General features: G+C 38.9%; 1 protein-coding gene across 1 annotated transcript in view; it reads right to left on the bottom strand.

The window, feature by feature from the left end:
• Positions 1–16199, bottom strand: part of DIAPH2 (diaphanous related formin 2) — a 174623-nt gene that overhangs the window by 140457 nt on the left and 17967 nt on the right. Inside the window, exons 3-11 of the mRNA XM_053989875.1 lie at positions 15424–15600; positions 14455–14559; positions 10876–10896; positions 6638–6777; positions 6183–6257; positions 6033–6102; positions 4894–5030; positions 4031–4142; positions 1643–1753 (exon numbers count right to left, since the gene is read on the bottom strand). Coding sequence (XP_053845850.1) covers positions 1643–1753; positions 4031–4142; positions 4894–5030; positions 6033–6102; positions 6183–6257; positions 6638–6777; positions 10876–10896; positions 14455–14559; positions 15424–15600 — 948 coding nt within the window. The remainder of the gene's footprint in view (positions 1–1642; positions 1754–4030; positions 4143–4893; positions 5031–6032; positions 6103–6182; positions 6258–6637; positions 6778–10875; positions 10897–14454; positions 14560–15423; positions 15601–16199) is intronic.

Raw genomic sequence — 16199 nt, 5'->3', positions numbered from 1 at the left:
TTGGACTTTATTATAATGATTCAACTGAGAAAAACTAAGGCAAAATATTAAACAGAGCAGGTACGGGTTACAGAACAAACAAAATTTCCAGCTGAATCCATTTCTCTTAGTGGGACATAGCAGTTCCTGCTTTTTAATGTCAGAGTTCCATTAAAAAAAAAACCACAATAGGTATAGTTCAAAACATTAATTGACATGAACTTCAGAAGCTTAAAGAAGTGTAAAGAAGACTTGCTTACAATTTCTGTTCCTCAGTTTACCTAGACCATGGCATTAAAGCATCCATAGTACAAGGAAAAACACAGGGAAGGAAAAAACCCCACACAAGTTAGCATTTGGAGCAGAGGAAAATGTGCTTTTCTTTTAAGAAATACAAGGACTTGTCCTAATTCCCAGAAGAACCAAGTTGAGCTTCCTACCAGGCAAAGCACATGAAAAAAGTTCCTTCCCATCCACTGATGGGAATGCACTCCATGATGGAAATGGAAGCTGGATTTGTCATGGCTGGGTGCAGCCATGGGTGCTCCCCAGCACAGGAGCAGCTTGTGCCAACTCCAGCGCTTCAAAAGCAGAGCAGGCAGCTCTGGATCCCCCTCCTTCAGCACATTAGCTGTTCAACATTCTTAAAATAGACTGTTATCACCAAATATTAATTGCTTTTACACGCAGATCTGGATGGCAGATGTTGGTACATTCTGCCAAGTTTTCTATCATATCATGATTTGTTGCAATTCAGTTTCTTTGCTACCTAATCCATCCCCAATTCCTAAAGTGTTTAAGCATTTATTGATTTTAGAAAATACTTTTCAGTAGATTAAAAAAAAAAAAAAACAAAAAAACTTGAGTTCTTGAGGCTTTCAGATGATCCACAACAAATAAAGCCGGTAGATCATATTAATATATCTACATGATATAAACCCTAAAAATATCCCTAAGAAAAAGTAACATCACACATCAGAAAGTGTCTCAAGGCTGAATGAGCCAAAAATTGAAGTTTTTGTTTCTGACAAATTGACAATTTGAAAACTTCACATCTTAAAAGTCATAGCAGAATAAATTATGCTTCAGACAAATATAATCTCATCTTTTGTAAGAAAGGGATGAGTATCTTAAATACACCTATTTTTGATGTAAGCATCAGAATGGTTTCTTGGCTAAGAGCTACAAATCTCTCCCCAAGTCAGAAATATTCGGGTCTGTGCAGCTGTATGGAGACAGACATGCAGTCTCAGAATGAATTTCTGATTTGATTTTTCCTTAAAATGTCCCAGTGCATTCTCATCAGGCAGATTAAAGAAAAACAGATTTCACAGAAAACAACAGGAACAGCATATACAAAGAAAGTTAATCCAAGATTGGTTCCACAGCCAGATTCACATTCACTGCATGTGCTTTGAGCTCATTATGCAGAATTTGGCTACCCTCATCTAATTTCTAATATATTGACTTGTTTCAACTACTATTCTGGTTTATACAGCTCATGAAAACCTGAATTTTCTCTGCAGGCTGAAAGCAGATTTGGATTGATAATCTGACCCTTCTGCACCCCCAATCCTTCCCATCTGCTGTCCTGCTTAAACAGTTTGGCTATATTCAACATTCACAGTGCACAGTGATCAGCTCCTGGACACAAATGACTTACAGGCAATATTTTCTTCAGGCCACAACGCAAAAACTCATTTCTCAAGTGTATCCTGAAATCAAGATCATCAGGAGATGTAACAAGGGCGTTGATGAGCTGCATACATGCTACCTGTAATCAAACACAGAATGGAAATCAATGCTTCAGTCACTGTTTCAGTTAACTGTAAAACCAAAGAGATGGAAATGATTTATTATGCAGCACACATGCAACACTTGGGTTTATTTTAGCAACATCAAATACTGCTCTGTTTCCATATCAGGATGCTTCCACTGTATGAAAAGAGAACCATATGAATGATGATCACAGGATAATAGCATGGACTGGTTTGAGCTGGAAGGTCCTCAAAGCCCATCCAGTGCCAGCCCTGCCATGGCAGGGACACCTTCCACTGTCCCAGGGTGATCCCAGCCTGGCAGGGACCCAGGGGCAGCCACAGCTTCTCTGGGCACCCTGAGGGCCTGCCCACCCTAAAATCAGGCACTAGTTATTCCCAAACTAAAGTTGCCCATTGTACCTCCTCCTCTTTCTCCTCAGCATTCACCAGTTTGAAAACTGTTTCTACAAAAACTAAAAACTTAAAAAACCCCACAGCAGAACCACCCAATAAACATCCATACCCAAATTAGTCACATCACCAGGTGTTTTTTCCATTCCTGCAGAGCACTTGTGCAAAATGCCTGGTCTCAGGATAGTGGCTAATGCTTTAATTGAACAGCTGTGCACTTTAATTGATTTATTTGAAAACAGGTAGACAACAGCACAATGCCAAAAGTGCTGATCCACTTTAAAAGACTAAAATGGGACTCAAGGGAAATACCAAGTTTGGTAAAAGATGTTAACTGCAAATAGAAGTAGCTTTAGAGTAGGGAAAAAAAATCAATATCTGCAGAAGAAAAAAAAATCAGATAAAAAGCACCTTCCTGTTTTAATTACATTCACTATTTAGTTTTAATAGAACACCTTATGGAGTCTCAAATTTCTATTAAAACACCCTTTCAAAGGCACTCTCTTGATAGAGCTGCATCTTCAGATAATGCAGTATCATCATGCTTGCTTGAATGATTCTTGTTATTTTACTACTATGACATGACTTAACAAGCCAAAGCACATGTCCAATCTGAAATTAATAGAGAGAAGAGGTGCCATCTGCTCTGATTGCTTCTGCCAGAGAGACTCTGCCTTAATGGCTTGTGCTAATACATTCCCAGCAAAGAAGGATTTTGTCAGAACCAAGGTAATGAGTCTTGCAATTGTGCCTTTGCTGAGGTACCAGTGAGCTCTGGGAGGGGGAGGCTGGCAGGAGTGGGGGGTGGTGGCTGTTGTTTGCCTTAAATCAACAAGGTCATGGAGTGGGAGACAACTCCAGAATGAATTCTTCAGTGATAGCACAATTAAGATTAGAATGTTGTTTATAGAAACTTATTGGCCATCATTAGCTCATGAGCCCCGAAACCAGAGGTGCTGATGGTAAACACAGCATTAAGGCAGCTACAGCTGATGTGTACTTGAGCCAAGACTGGAAAAAGGCATCCCAAGGATACCTGCCCTGCCTGTATTTTTCCATGTCTTTCAGCCAAGGTAGATGAAAAATACATTTCAGTACAAAATGTGCATGACCACTGTATAATGAGAAGGTCATAAGTCAAAGTCATCCTTTATTAGGATATTCAGCCATTTGGCCTCTATGCAAAAATGGCAGTACCAAAAAAACCCAACCAATCCCAACTAAAAAAAGCTTACATCTTAACACCAACCTGGTGCCCACAGAGCATAAAAACCTCTATCCAAGGACACATAAGCAGCAATGAACATGATCTAAGTCATGACAGTAAAAACCACTGGCACAGATTATTTTATTATTTTATAAAAACAATTTTGAAAGATCACTAGGTTACCCTCAGAGAGGCACTAGTGGCTGGTGAGAGGCACACGTTGAACACACACACAGTGTGACAAAAGTACCAGTAATATCCTGCTGCACTTCACTCATCCCAAAAGGAGCCCTGCCAAAAATGGGAACACCCCATGCTACACCTGCCATAATTAGCATATATCTGAATATTCAAGAGGCCACAGGTACTGCTGCCTGAAGTACCAGCACTAGGACCAGATGTATTACCTGAACATTACACCTGGCATCCAAGGAAAGAAATATCACTAACTGCTCTCTTTACTAGGAGATTTCTTAATCCTATTTTTAGGACAGGAAGTGAGTTCCTTGGCCTCCCACCACTAGCAAGTAGAAAATCTAGTACCAGGAGGCCACTGGTATTTATTTCTCCTGTTTTACTGATTAATAGCACTAAAAGATGTGTGTGAATTAAAGATCACCAAGCCATACACAGTGCTCAGCCCTTCAGCTGAAGCACACAAAGACAAACTCACCTGCAGCTGGATGAACTCGTGGTTCTCCAGGCCTTCCACAATCTGGGAGAAACGCTCCTCCCTGCTGTGCCTCTCAGCAGCTGTGGTTATAGCACCTAAAAGCTTGTCCAGGCTAAGAGAAAGACAAAGTGTCAAGAGAGCAGAGCACAGCCAACTTGCTCATTTTAAACATACTCAAGGCTTAGTGCACTGACAGAGTTTAAATGCATTTATCTACAGAGAGTTGAAAACAATCCAAGAACCAAGTGTTATAAATGTCTACAAGATTAATGCTGAAATAAGAAAGAAGGGGTGACTAAATCTCTATATTATTATTTCAGCAATGAAACAACCAATGAGGGCTAAAAACCCTTCCTTTTGCAAGACTGTGCACTTGATAACAGTTGGCATGTTCAACATCTGGAAATTCTAATAAATTGTCCTTTCAGATATCAGAATGTTTTAATCTACTTATTGCAGAGAAGACATTAAGTTTGCCCATTCTAACCTTCACAACATAAACACAGTGGTGAATTTACAGGAAACATATGCCAAGTGATCATCTTTGTTTTAAAAATCTCATGGGCAAGTGCTAAATAATTGAGTGGAACTGTTCCAAAGCCCAGCTGTAAATGTAAACTCCTGTTCCTGTGGTAGAGAGGTGATTTGTCCTTTCACACCTTCCACAGTGTGCAGGTCTCTGCTCATTTGCTTTTCTCTGATTTAATACTGAATTAAGGTAACACAACAGGTGAAGCATCTTTAATTTTAAACCACATTATTAAAGACTTAACAGGCTACATTTGTTTCACTGACAACTTTTCTCACCTGTGTCCAAATTAACAACTCACAAGCACAAATAAAAGCTTCAATATCTCACTCACATGTTTTCCTCTCCAACAATGCAGAGAGCAGAAAGGATTTTCACTGTCTCAGTCATCATGTGTGGTTGCTTTGGATCAATTGCTCTTGACAACAGCAAGAGGCTCCTTTCATCTCCTAGAATCCTTTGCAAACCATACTGGGAGAAACAAAAAGCTCGTGGTGAAAAGGCTGTGCTTGCCTTGGGAACTCATCACCAATGTAGGATCCTGAGGGATTCTCCCAACCCCTCCCTCCCAGAGGGGTTTGGCAGCACTCCACCAAAACCCCACCAAAACCCCACCAAAAGCCCACCAAAACCCCAGGCCATCACTGCTTGGGGACGCAGGTCAGGGGCCCCAGTCTTGCACTGGAGGCTTCCTCCTGACAGACAGAGATTCAGCTCCTCAGCAGGACACCAGGACCTTGGAAAATCAGTACCCACCAAAAGACAAGCCAGGTTTTATTTTCTGTCTATATCTGGAACACCTCAGAAGTATGAAAAATCTGCTTTTCTTCCACTTCATTGGACAAGCTCTTCTGCGAGATTTTACTAAATGTGCAGAAGTTAATCACAAGGAACTTGTATGCAGTTTTACTTGCTGAGGAGGATACGTAAATATAAGACTTCAGATTTTGCTATGAATAAAGCAAAGTCTCACATATCAGCTTTTAGAAGGTACTCATACTCTGTAAACCTGAGAAAACTGTTAGAAACAAATCAGATCCAACTTAACCTAACCCATTACCCATGACCTACTAACTTAAGAACTGCAGCTAAAAAGATATCAAATATTACTCAATTTAAATCAGGTGAAAAGTACATTATATTAACAATCCTGTATTGAAATCTGAATTTGGAAAGCTATTTTTTTTTCAATTTCCAAGTAATTAATATCCAAATTCACCTTAAATTTATACTATCATCCTCTCTTTATCAAATATTTTACTTCCAAAAATCAGTAATATTTAACAAAACTAAGAAAAAATGCAGAAAGGAGACTCTCAACAGAAGTTACACTTAGTTTAAGACCTGCATTTCCAAAGAGTTAAACACTGGATATACGAGCTTTCCTTCCCTCTCCAACATTTACCATGCTATATACATGTTGAACTCAAACCCAAACATGACAGTAGTCTGTGAATTTAAAATAATACTTACTTTATTGTTCATAAATGCTTTGAGGCACTGGATAAGTTTATGTTGATTCTTCTTATCAATACTTTCTTGCCTTGAAAGAAAAGAGGAAAATCACATAAGGAAAATCTTCACAACCTCCCCATCCCTCCCTTCAAATGATCCAGTCCTTACTGTTTCTTGTCCAGAAGCTTTTCCAATGCATCCAACAGAAGCCCAAGACCTTCATGTCCAAAATTGTTAACCCAGCTGGAAAAAAACCCGAAGAAAAATACTTTTAATTATTTCTCAATCAAATGCAGAACTTGCAAAGCTGTTTCTCTGTTACTGCTTGTGCATCCCTTCACAGGCTCCACTTTTGGTCTCACTTCTCAAAAGATCTGACCAGCCACAAAGGCAAACAGTTCCAACAAGTACAAATTGCTGAAAGCCACAGTGAAAGGTGAGGAGATACTGCAGACAGCTACAAACATTTCACTTATCCTGATCCAGGGTGCTAAGAGCACTGCTCTCCTGTCAACAAGCATTAGCATAATTACTCTGGTTTCAAAAAAAACCCCAAAGCCCACAACTCTCCTGCTTAGCAAAAACAGCATGATGAAAACCACTGCAGAAATTGCTCTGCTTACCTGACTGGGTTGCTGGTGAGAGACACTCTCAAGGACTCCAGGCAATTAAGAAGTTTTTCATCTGAAATTCCAGAGCGCAGTTCGTGGATATATTCTTGTGAGGACAGGGTACATTCGTGCTTGCTGTTTTTTAGTCCCCCCTAGCACAGAAGGCAGAATGCTGCTCAGTGTTCTAGTGATTAACAGCGTTTAGATGATAAAACAGAAGACTAGTATTTCCATATGAATTTCCAAATCATAGTACATTCAAGACAGCTGACTTGATTTTGATTTGTCTTCAGTGTTTAATATTTTTGCTTTTAAATTACAAGGATAAATAACTATTTTTGCTGGAATCTTTTTCACTTCTTTGAGTAAAAATCCATGTACTACAAATTAAATATTAAAATTTAATTCCATCATTCAGCTGTATTAACATATTTAATGAGTGTATTGTACATCTTCACAACACTGTATTGGAAATAATCATAGAGACATACAAAAAACCCAGTTCATGCAACTTCCTGAGCTGATTTTTTGTTGTACCACAGCTCATGTTTGACCCCTAATAGAGATCTCTAGAGGATCTTGTTTGCTGCAAAAAAAAAATCATACAGGAGATTTGACAAAGAGCTCCCTCCTGCTGAAGTGCGACTACAGAAGAATAACTACTTACACAGTATTTCACTATTAAATACCTGAATATGAGCTTTTAGAGCTAGAGTATCCAAACTCTTGAACAAGACAAAACATTTTTCCAAAAGGTGCAACTAATCTTTTGTACTGCTCTGACAAGTTGCAGCAGGCTTATCTCAGAAGAGTGGCTTTGATTCATTTGCAGCTCCTAAAGCTCCTTAGCTCTGAAGGGTTTGTTGAAGAGAACCTGATAAAGATGTCAGGGTGTAGAGGCAGTATCAAGTGCCTGCCCTAGAAGAGGATTTATATCCATTTGGTTTTAATTGTATCACTTCCACCACAGATATTCCAATTGTCTCTTTTTCACTAAGCTCCATCTCTTATGAAGCTTCTGGTTTGCTCTCTTCAAATTCTTACCAGTCATTTTCCAAAAATACACTAAGTATGGCTGGTGACAAAATGACTTGGCTAAATTTAAGTTAATGACTCTGACCTTGCCAGATTGAAGGCACAAACCAGAACTGAGTTCACAATATACTTTCAGATTCAGAACAAAACCAGGACAGACTGTGACAGCAGTGAGACAACAGGGTTCTCTGCACTGTGTCAGTTCTGAAGATGTTCCTTGCTGACATGCAAAGCACCTTCAGCTGGGCATCACATCAAAGGAGCAAGGCAAAGATGAGTAAGAAGGATATAAAGGGACTAGAATCAGTCACCATCGACAGCCTAAACAAAGAGATGCTCTTCCACTGGAAGAAAAAGGAATAAATGGGTGAGGTTATATTTATAGGAGTAGGAGCTGATTGGAAATCAGATTAATACATCAAAAATCATCAAAATTCAGAAAAATCATCACTCTGAAGGACCATAAGGTAAAGAACTAGGAAAAAGAAACAGCTTTATCCTACCCATTGGATGGATGGGAATCAGAAAAGATTTTATGTGTAACTAATGCACATCATCTACACAGTACAGATCTAACTGGGCACTAATTTTGTCATTTCAGCCATTCCCCAAATGGCAAAAGACGAGAACAGAAATGTTGCTGAGAGCCACCAAATGTACAGGGATGAGACAATGGCAGCTTCAGTCAATGCCATTGCCTGTTAAGCTAGACCCTGAACAGCACTCTAGAATGCAAGACAGTGGCTTCTCCCAAGAGATGAGTTTGTCCTTCCACTGCAGTCTGCTGCAAGCTCCACAGGAGGCTCCAGGTCACACTGGGACAACCTCAAGTCTTTGCTATTCTTTGCTTCCTATTTAAACCAAGGTGGGATCTTCCTGCCTCTTCTTTCTGTGCTATCCAGGCCATTGGTGAAGCACCTCTGCTCTGCCCAGTTCCTTATTTTCAGAAGACCCATGACTCCCACAAAAACAGATCAACAGAAGAACTGGCAGCATGCTCTGCTAAGGCTCCTTCCCATGGCTTGCAGGACAGGCACATTTCTTCACTGGTTCCTTGAAAAGGCACCTTTAACTGCACAGCAATAAGGAACCAAGTCCTCTTCCTTATTTTCCTCCCTCTTCAAAATGGACGGTCGCTCAAGACAGCTCATAAAAATCCATTCTTGAAATCTTTCAGAGAGTTTTCATCTTACCAGGATTACTTTTTGTTATTCCCTGCAATCAATGTCTCAGTCTCAATCCACTCTCACCTCTAGCCATGTTAACTCAAATGCTGAACCAGGTGCTACTTCTTTTATTTCCCTATTCAAAGAGAATTTGATTGGAATACTATTTCTAAGAATTTCTATGCCTTTATATGGATCAGATTTTAATACAAACATTTCTCATTTACTTTGCGGTGTAAGGTCTCAGTGAAAAATGTTTTACAGGAGAACACCTAATAAAGATGGAAGCAAAAGTGAAGAAGAAAGAAACTGAAGAGGGTTGGACCCCACATCAGAATGTTCAGAGATAAAACCAATGCTTAAGAATGAAAATCTTAGAAATTCCTTCATGACTGGTCACCTTCAGTGTTACAATTAAGGCAGAGAATGGTTCACTGATGCCAACTCAAACGAGAGCCTGCACCACACAGCAGTGCCACCAGTGCTGAGGATCCCATGGCAAATTCCAGGAAGTTCAAGCTCCTGAGTTCCCATAAACAGGGAAATCTCTTCTCTGCCATCTCTAGAATCCAACAGCACTACCAGGAACATCCCAAAATCCCTCTCCTCCCTGATCACAGTGGATCTGTAAATCCTCAAGGAAACAGCTCCTAAAGGATGAATCTGGGAAGAAGCACACGGAGGTGCAAGCGCTCGTTAAGCAATAATATGCAGAAGCCATACTCCAGGCACAGCATTTCTTATTTTAGTATTTAGCAAGTTATTTGCACAAAAACATGCTGTCAATGCAGAGCTGTTCTTGCTTTCTATCAGACCCTGAACTCAAAGGCATGGGGAAGAAAACATCTTAGAATTTCCCCCCTACCCATTGTGGGAATATCAGCTTGCTTTATAAAATAACCTCTTCACAAAGCAGCTGTTCAGGCTAATTCACACCAAAAGGAAATTACACAGCAGCGGGGATTATTTAAAACTGGTTTTAACACACTGAACTGGAAAATTAATAATTTGTACCCTGAAAAATCAAATACTTTTAAATACATAAGCACAATGAAGATATTTTCCTCAATTAGGGGAAGAACCAATAGTGTGCATAAAACTAAAAAGTACTGGTGAACATAAAAGTCTCTTTAAAGGCCACTCTGAATAAAACAAAGCCAAGAGAAAAACATACAAGAATAGTGTGTGTAGGAGAAAAACTTAACCACATCTGAGGTGATGATTAGACAGTTTTAAGTCACAGATTGTTCTCTATTATTTCTACTATGGAATTTAATTACTGAATACGACCTAAGTAGAAAGCCTTGCTGTACCTGAAAAACCTGTTTTGGCTGTAATAAAAAATAAAGTCCATCCATAATTTAAAAGAACATTTTTGCTTTCAATCGCTATTTAAAATCCATATGTAATTATTCCCCAAAAAAACCTATTTACTAGGAAAACATAAACTTGCTGAACTCACTCCAACAAATTAAATCCCAAATATTTGTCTATAATATTTGAATTCAATCAAAACAATATAAAATGTAGATGAGTCCTTAATAAGAGAAAAGTTATGCTCTCAGTGATCTCATCTTAAACATATTGACCTCCTGAATCCTCTAAATTAATCTTTTGTTCACATTGATCTGCTGAACTTGGCATTTCCAAGACAAGCTATGAATAATAACAATTAGAACATAAAAAATTCCACATCTAAACAGAATGAAGTAAGCCAAATATTGTCAATTGAAAATGTCAAGTGCCTGCCTTCAATAGAAGACAAGCTTAAATTATATTTGTTGCTCACAATGAAGAGATGAGCTCAGTGAGGTTGAATTTGGAAATAGACTCCTGAAAACTTGAAGAAATCCCTCAAAAGTGTAAGCAATGATCTCATACTGGTAAGATAAACATGACAAGAGGTGGTTGACAATTATTTTGATAAAACAAGGATTCAGTTGTGCCCACTGAACTTTTAAAACCCAGATAAAAGTCCAAAATATTCCAGCCTGATCTCTTTAAAGAGGAGTTCAGAAGAGAAAACAAAACTCTCGTGTTCGTACTCACCGGAACTTTACTTCCGACTATCTGCATGCAGTGGTCAGCCAAGAGAGGTTATTGTGTAAAAAAGATAACAATAATACATAAATAAACACAGCACAGTACTTAGTAGGATGTAGTTGCACACACATTTTTTAAACACACACAGTGTTTAATCAGTAGTAGTAGATACATTCTTTTATTACTTTATCAACCTGTTTAGGGGTTAGAGCTTCTCTGACAGGGAAACAGCAGCTCTACAGCAGGAGCAACTGTTTCAAATTCTTATGTTTTGCTGCTGAATCTTCAGTATTTGACACATTTACCTACAAATAACTAAATACCTGTCTTGACAGCTACATCTTGAAAGATTAAATATGCCATTTGTTAAAATTATCAGGTCAGATACTTTACATATGACACTGAGAACACACTAATGGCATACTGACTTCTTTCTGTGTGTAACAACTGCTTTTATTATGGAGCTTTTGATCTGTTTAGATGATGTCACCACTGAATTTAATTAAGTTTTTGTAACCAAAAACATAGCCTACAGTTATAACTCCAACTTGCATTTCAGAAAATCTCACATGACATTTTTATTCAACTGCTCGGTATGGATGCTTTTAATTACATGGATAATTAAACAGTGATTTTCAGAATGCCATCTTCTCTTTACCATGGAACAGCATCTCTCTGTATTCATGAACAAAAAGGTGACTTTCCCCAGAGGAAAATGCAGGCAGGCAGCACATCTGTGCCCTGTTCTGTCACCCTGCACAAATGCCCACGCCCGGGGAACACCAGGAGCAGGGACATCTGCTCCAGCCTCTCCTGCTCAGCTCACCTGCTGCAAGCTGACAGCAGCCAGTTCCTTGCATAACCCCTTCTATCTGATCACCAGCTGCTTTGGTTCTGAGATCTCAATGTGACTGTCTCTGCTCAGCCTCTACCTGCTTCATTTTCTACTCTTTTCCATTTTTCCTTTAGGAACTCTCTCAGAAACAAAAGTCCCTGCAAATCTTTCACAATCAACACTTCTCTTCCTGAAGAGGCTTCCTCTAGAAGCACAAGAAGGGATTGCCATCACCAGACAATCTCTTCTCCTAATTTACTATCTTGTCCTCTCACCCATGTTCAACTATTCAGTACAGCACAAAATGTCACTGGGTTCAGTTCTGAAATGGAATTTCAATCCTCCACCAGTTCTCAGGTATAATTTCCATGGTCAACGATCTTTCTCTTCAAGTGAGAGAAGGAACGAGAAGCACAGAAAATCACTTCCCATGAAAGCATCCAGCTCATCAGCTTCTACACGTCCTCATACCCAGGGAAAATTTTCTTCACCCAGTGAAACCCAAAGTTCATTTCTCAGAGCTCTGAAGACAAGTGTTTCAGAAAAGCATGGTCAACATGCTGCAGACAGCACACAGGCAGAGAAAATGAAGCACCAAATTTAAAATAATTTGGTTAAGACAATATCAGGAAATGAGAGTGATATTTTCACATGAAGGGAGGGAGCTCAAAAGCCTAATTAAAACAAACATGAAATGAACTGCAAGAAAAGTCACATCAACTGTTAAATGTGTTTTGTGAGCTCTAAGCAGAAGGTCCAATTTTCAATGGAAAAAAGGAAGACAGATAATTATCCGTGACAAAAGAAAAAGGTAGAAAATCTAAAGACAGATCATTTTGAATGCAACCAGCATTTTCATGGAAGACAATAGTGAAGAAAGGAAAGTTTGGCAATTCATGATGCAGTAAAGATTGACTAGGGCTTGAATTCATTGAGCAGAACAGTAGTTGCACTGAACAGATGATGAAATTACAAGTGAAAATGAGGATTGGCGCCACTGTAAGATCCCAATCAACATTTTAATTTTAACCTCTGTATTTTAATTTTTTTTCTTAACGATCAAGATGCTAGCTATTTAAAAGTTAAATTAGGATAACACTACAGAAAGATAATGTGTATTTCTGAAAGATTCCATTCAAATGCTGTGATTCAATTGCAAGGAGGACGTACTGAAGCACACAAACTTTAATATGTTTTTCCTAGAGGAAAAACACTTTGCAATGTGTAAAACATCCACACTGGTGCTGACTTAAGCCCCAAGTGCACATTCATGCACGAGGACCTTTTAGGGTGACTTGGTTTTAAATTATTAGTACATTTAGACAAATGTCTTCCCAGTTCTGTTAGGCTTCCCATGCTGCAGCACACATGGGGAGCAATGCAATGCATTAAAATTTCAGCAGTGAGCCATGCAATGGTAGCCATGCTTTCCTTCCTCAGCTGCACAGTTCTGGGGCTTGAGGCAGCTACATTTCAATTGCAGTGTACATCAGAGACATCACCATTGATCAACTGCTTTTTGGGAAAAAATGCAAATGTTTCCATTTCTACTTCCACTTTCTGCTGCTTCACTGAAGTATTTTTGCATACTAAGAAAAATTCCAGATTTAATGTTGATCATCAAGTGAAGATAAAAACCTCACAAAGCATAATTAACAGTTCCCAAAGACAGTCTAGTTCATAGTTCATAACATTCACTGCATAAGCTTGAATAATCCTCCAGTAATTTGTGCATTTAGTTGGACCATGCTTAAAGCACTGGATTCCTTCCAGCACACACTAAAGGACTCTGGATTTTGTTTAAGATGAACTCATGCAGGAACATCACTCCTCTCAGAACTTAAATCACCATTTTCATTACCGTTTCATCACCATTAGAACACAAACTTCTCCTCACTGAAGTTTATAATGTTTCAGGCAAGGCATTTGCATAATAATTGCATGTCATTGTCATCTTAATTTTTGAAATTGAACTCTGCAGAGCTGATTTTCAAGGTTAACAAGGGACAAGTCAACTGCACTGCTTGCAGTTCATGCTTAAAGATTCCTTAGGCAGACACCAACACAATCTTTACTTAGTTCTATATTTGCCATAGTCAAAACTTTTAACACACACAAAGCATTGCTGGTGTATTTTATAACTAGTTAGTGTGAACAGTCCAACTGCAGAAAATAAACTGCTTTCACTACTTGAAATTGTATTTCTCCACCCCAAAAATGTTGGGGTAGCCAGTAATTTCCTCACACTTCTTGCACCCCAAAGAAGACAGACTTCAAAAATTCTGCATGAAGGGTTAATCAATCAATTAAATTACAAAGAATAATCATATCAATGAAAAGTAAAAACATTTTTTCTATTTAAAATGTCATTTGGAACTGGTTTTAAGACCATCCTTTCACTAAAGGAGTCTAGCACATACATCACTACTGAAACCACAAAGAAACTTTGGGTACCGAAAATTCTTAAGGTGAATTGCACAGAAATATGCTCAGGTTCCATCCATGACTCTACATCATTGGATTTGCAATTTCTTATGGTTTCCAAGAAAGGGCCAAATTTTTACATTGCCCAGCAAGGGAAATGCAAACTAACTGTTCAGATGCAGCTGCAAGCATTCAGAAGTGCGTTGGTAAGTACACATTTATTTTTTCCTACCCCTCTTAGATAAATCCAGTCAAAAAAAATTCAAGTTTCAAGCTTGAAAAGCATAAGACTCCAAGCTAAGCTCCTTCCTCGGGCGAGTACTTACGGATTTGGCAGTTGCAGAAATGTACTGGACAACCATCTCACGTTTTGTGCTCAAGTCTTTGTCTCGTAAAGGAGCTTTACGTTCCTCGTTCAGGTTCATGTCTTCCTGCAAAGAACCAGACCACACCACATCAGGAACAAAAAAAATCTCAGGATTTTTAGCAGTCTTTGTTCTTTTGTTAAGCTACTTTTGTTAAACGATTAATTTTCAAACAAACAGGAGTGACTTTTTCCAGTTTATCTGCATGTATTTGATTTTGCCCTACCCAATTTCCTCATTTAATTCTGTCACCTCAAGTGCTCATTGTTTTTGAGCCAAAATTTAAAATGCATCAAGGGTAGTTAACATTTGTGAAATTTGGCTCAAGAAGTAAAACTAGAGGACAAGCACAACAATTCTAAACCTCAAGTTGATGCATAAGTGCCAACTCTTGAGATGTTCCTGTGGTTTTAGTGAAATCTTATCACAGTGGACACCATTCCTGCACTATCTAATCAGAAGGCTGTTGTTACATGGATTAGTAGCTTGTGGAAGGGGTAGAGGATAAACTGTTCCAAGAGATGTATTTAAAACAAGTCTAAAAGTCAAAATGCTCTGCTAGATTAAATCTATTAAGACACTTCTTTGAACTTAATAACTGATTAAATACAATGCAGTCATTACTAGTCATGACTAGGCTTGCCATTAAAAGTCAAAGTAATTTCAGACTGGCACCTAAGAGCAGTCAATGTTGCTGCAATCATTACTGGTGAGCAGCCTTGTCAGAGAACTGCTAGTCTCTGTGAGACAGACCTATTGTCTGCTTCAATTACCATTACTTGGAAAAGTTAAAAACGAATCCCTTAACAAGCAAATCAAGCAAGAGTTAATTAACACTTATCCAATCCTTCAAAGGACATTCACAGCTGCACTGAACAGAGCAGAGCTACCCAGTGGAACAGGACAGTTCTCCCCATAGCCACATCTTACCATCATTTTTTCAAAGAGATCCATAACTTCTTTCTCTGATAAGTTCATGCAGCGCTCATCAACAAGTGCCTGGGCATGTGGGATCTCACTAATGGAAGGCTGAGAGTCAATAGGATGCTGAATGAGAGGCTTCTCTTTCTTCACAGCTGATTTTCTGAAGCTTGTGATTCTGTCACGCTGCAAAGACATTCAAAAATAAGCAGAAATGGAGAGAAAAGCAGCCAATCGCATGGCAGCAGTGCACATGTTTTTAGTTAATTCAAGCAGCAGAGTTAAACTGAACTGTAAGGAAAAATACTCTAATATTCAGAGATTACTTTGCACAGAAAGACAATAACATCTAAGGTAAACTCATGACAGGTCACATGCAGAAGGGAGTTAAATAGTTCTCGCTGATCCAAAATTGCACCAGCTAGGTTAAACTCTTAGCACTTCAAAATCTTCAGCTCATCTTCTCCCATTACTAATTATCCTGATAGTGAATAAATATGGTAGCACAAAGGTAATGTCCAATGTTCCTTCACCTGAAGAGCTCTAAGTCTTTGGAGGACAACTGAAAAAGGCAGAGTGGGGAAGGAGGTACTCACAAGTTCATCAGGCTTATCAAAAATCCTGCTGAAGTAAAATAAAGTTTGTAGAGGAATTAATGCTCCAAGCATAGCTCATAACTCCTTGAAGAGTTTTTGAGGAGGAACTCCTGGAATTAGTGCAGGTGAAGGGTTGCTACAGAGAAGCAGGCACCCATGGTTAACCACACGGCCAGACACTGCCAGGGC

This window comes from Vidua macroura, chromosome 14, assembly GCF_024509145.1.
Source record: "Vidua macroura isolate BioBank_ID:100142 chromosome 14, ASM2450914v1, whole genome shotgun sequence".
NCBI lineage: Eukaryota > Metazoa > Chordata > Aves > Passeriformes > Viduidae > Vidua > Vidua macroura.
This window is presented reverse-complemented; position numbering and strand designations above follow the sequence as displayed.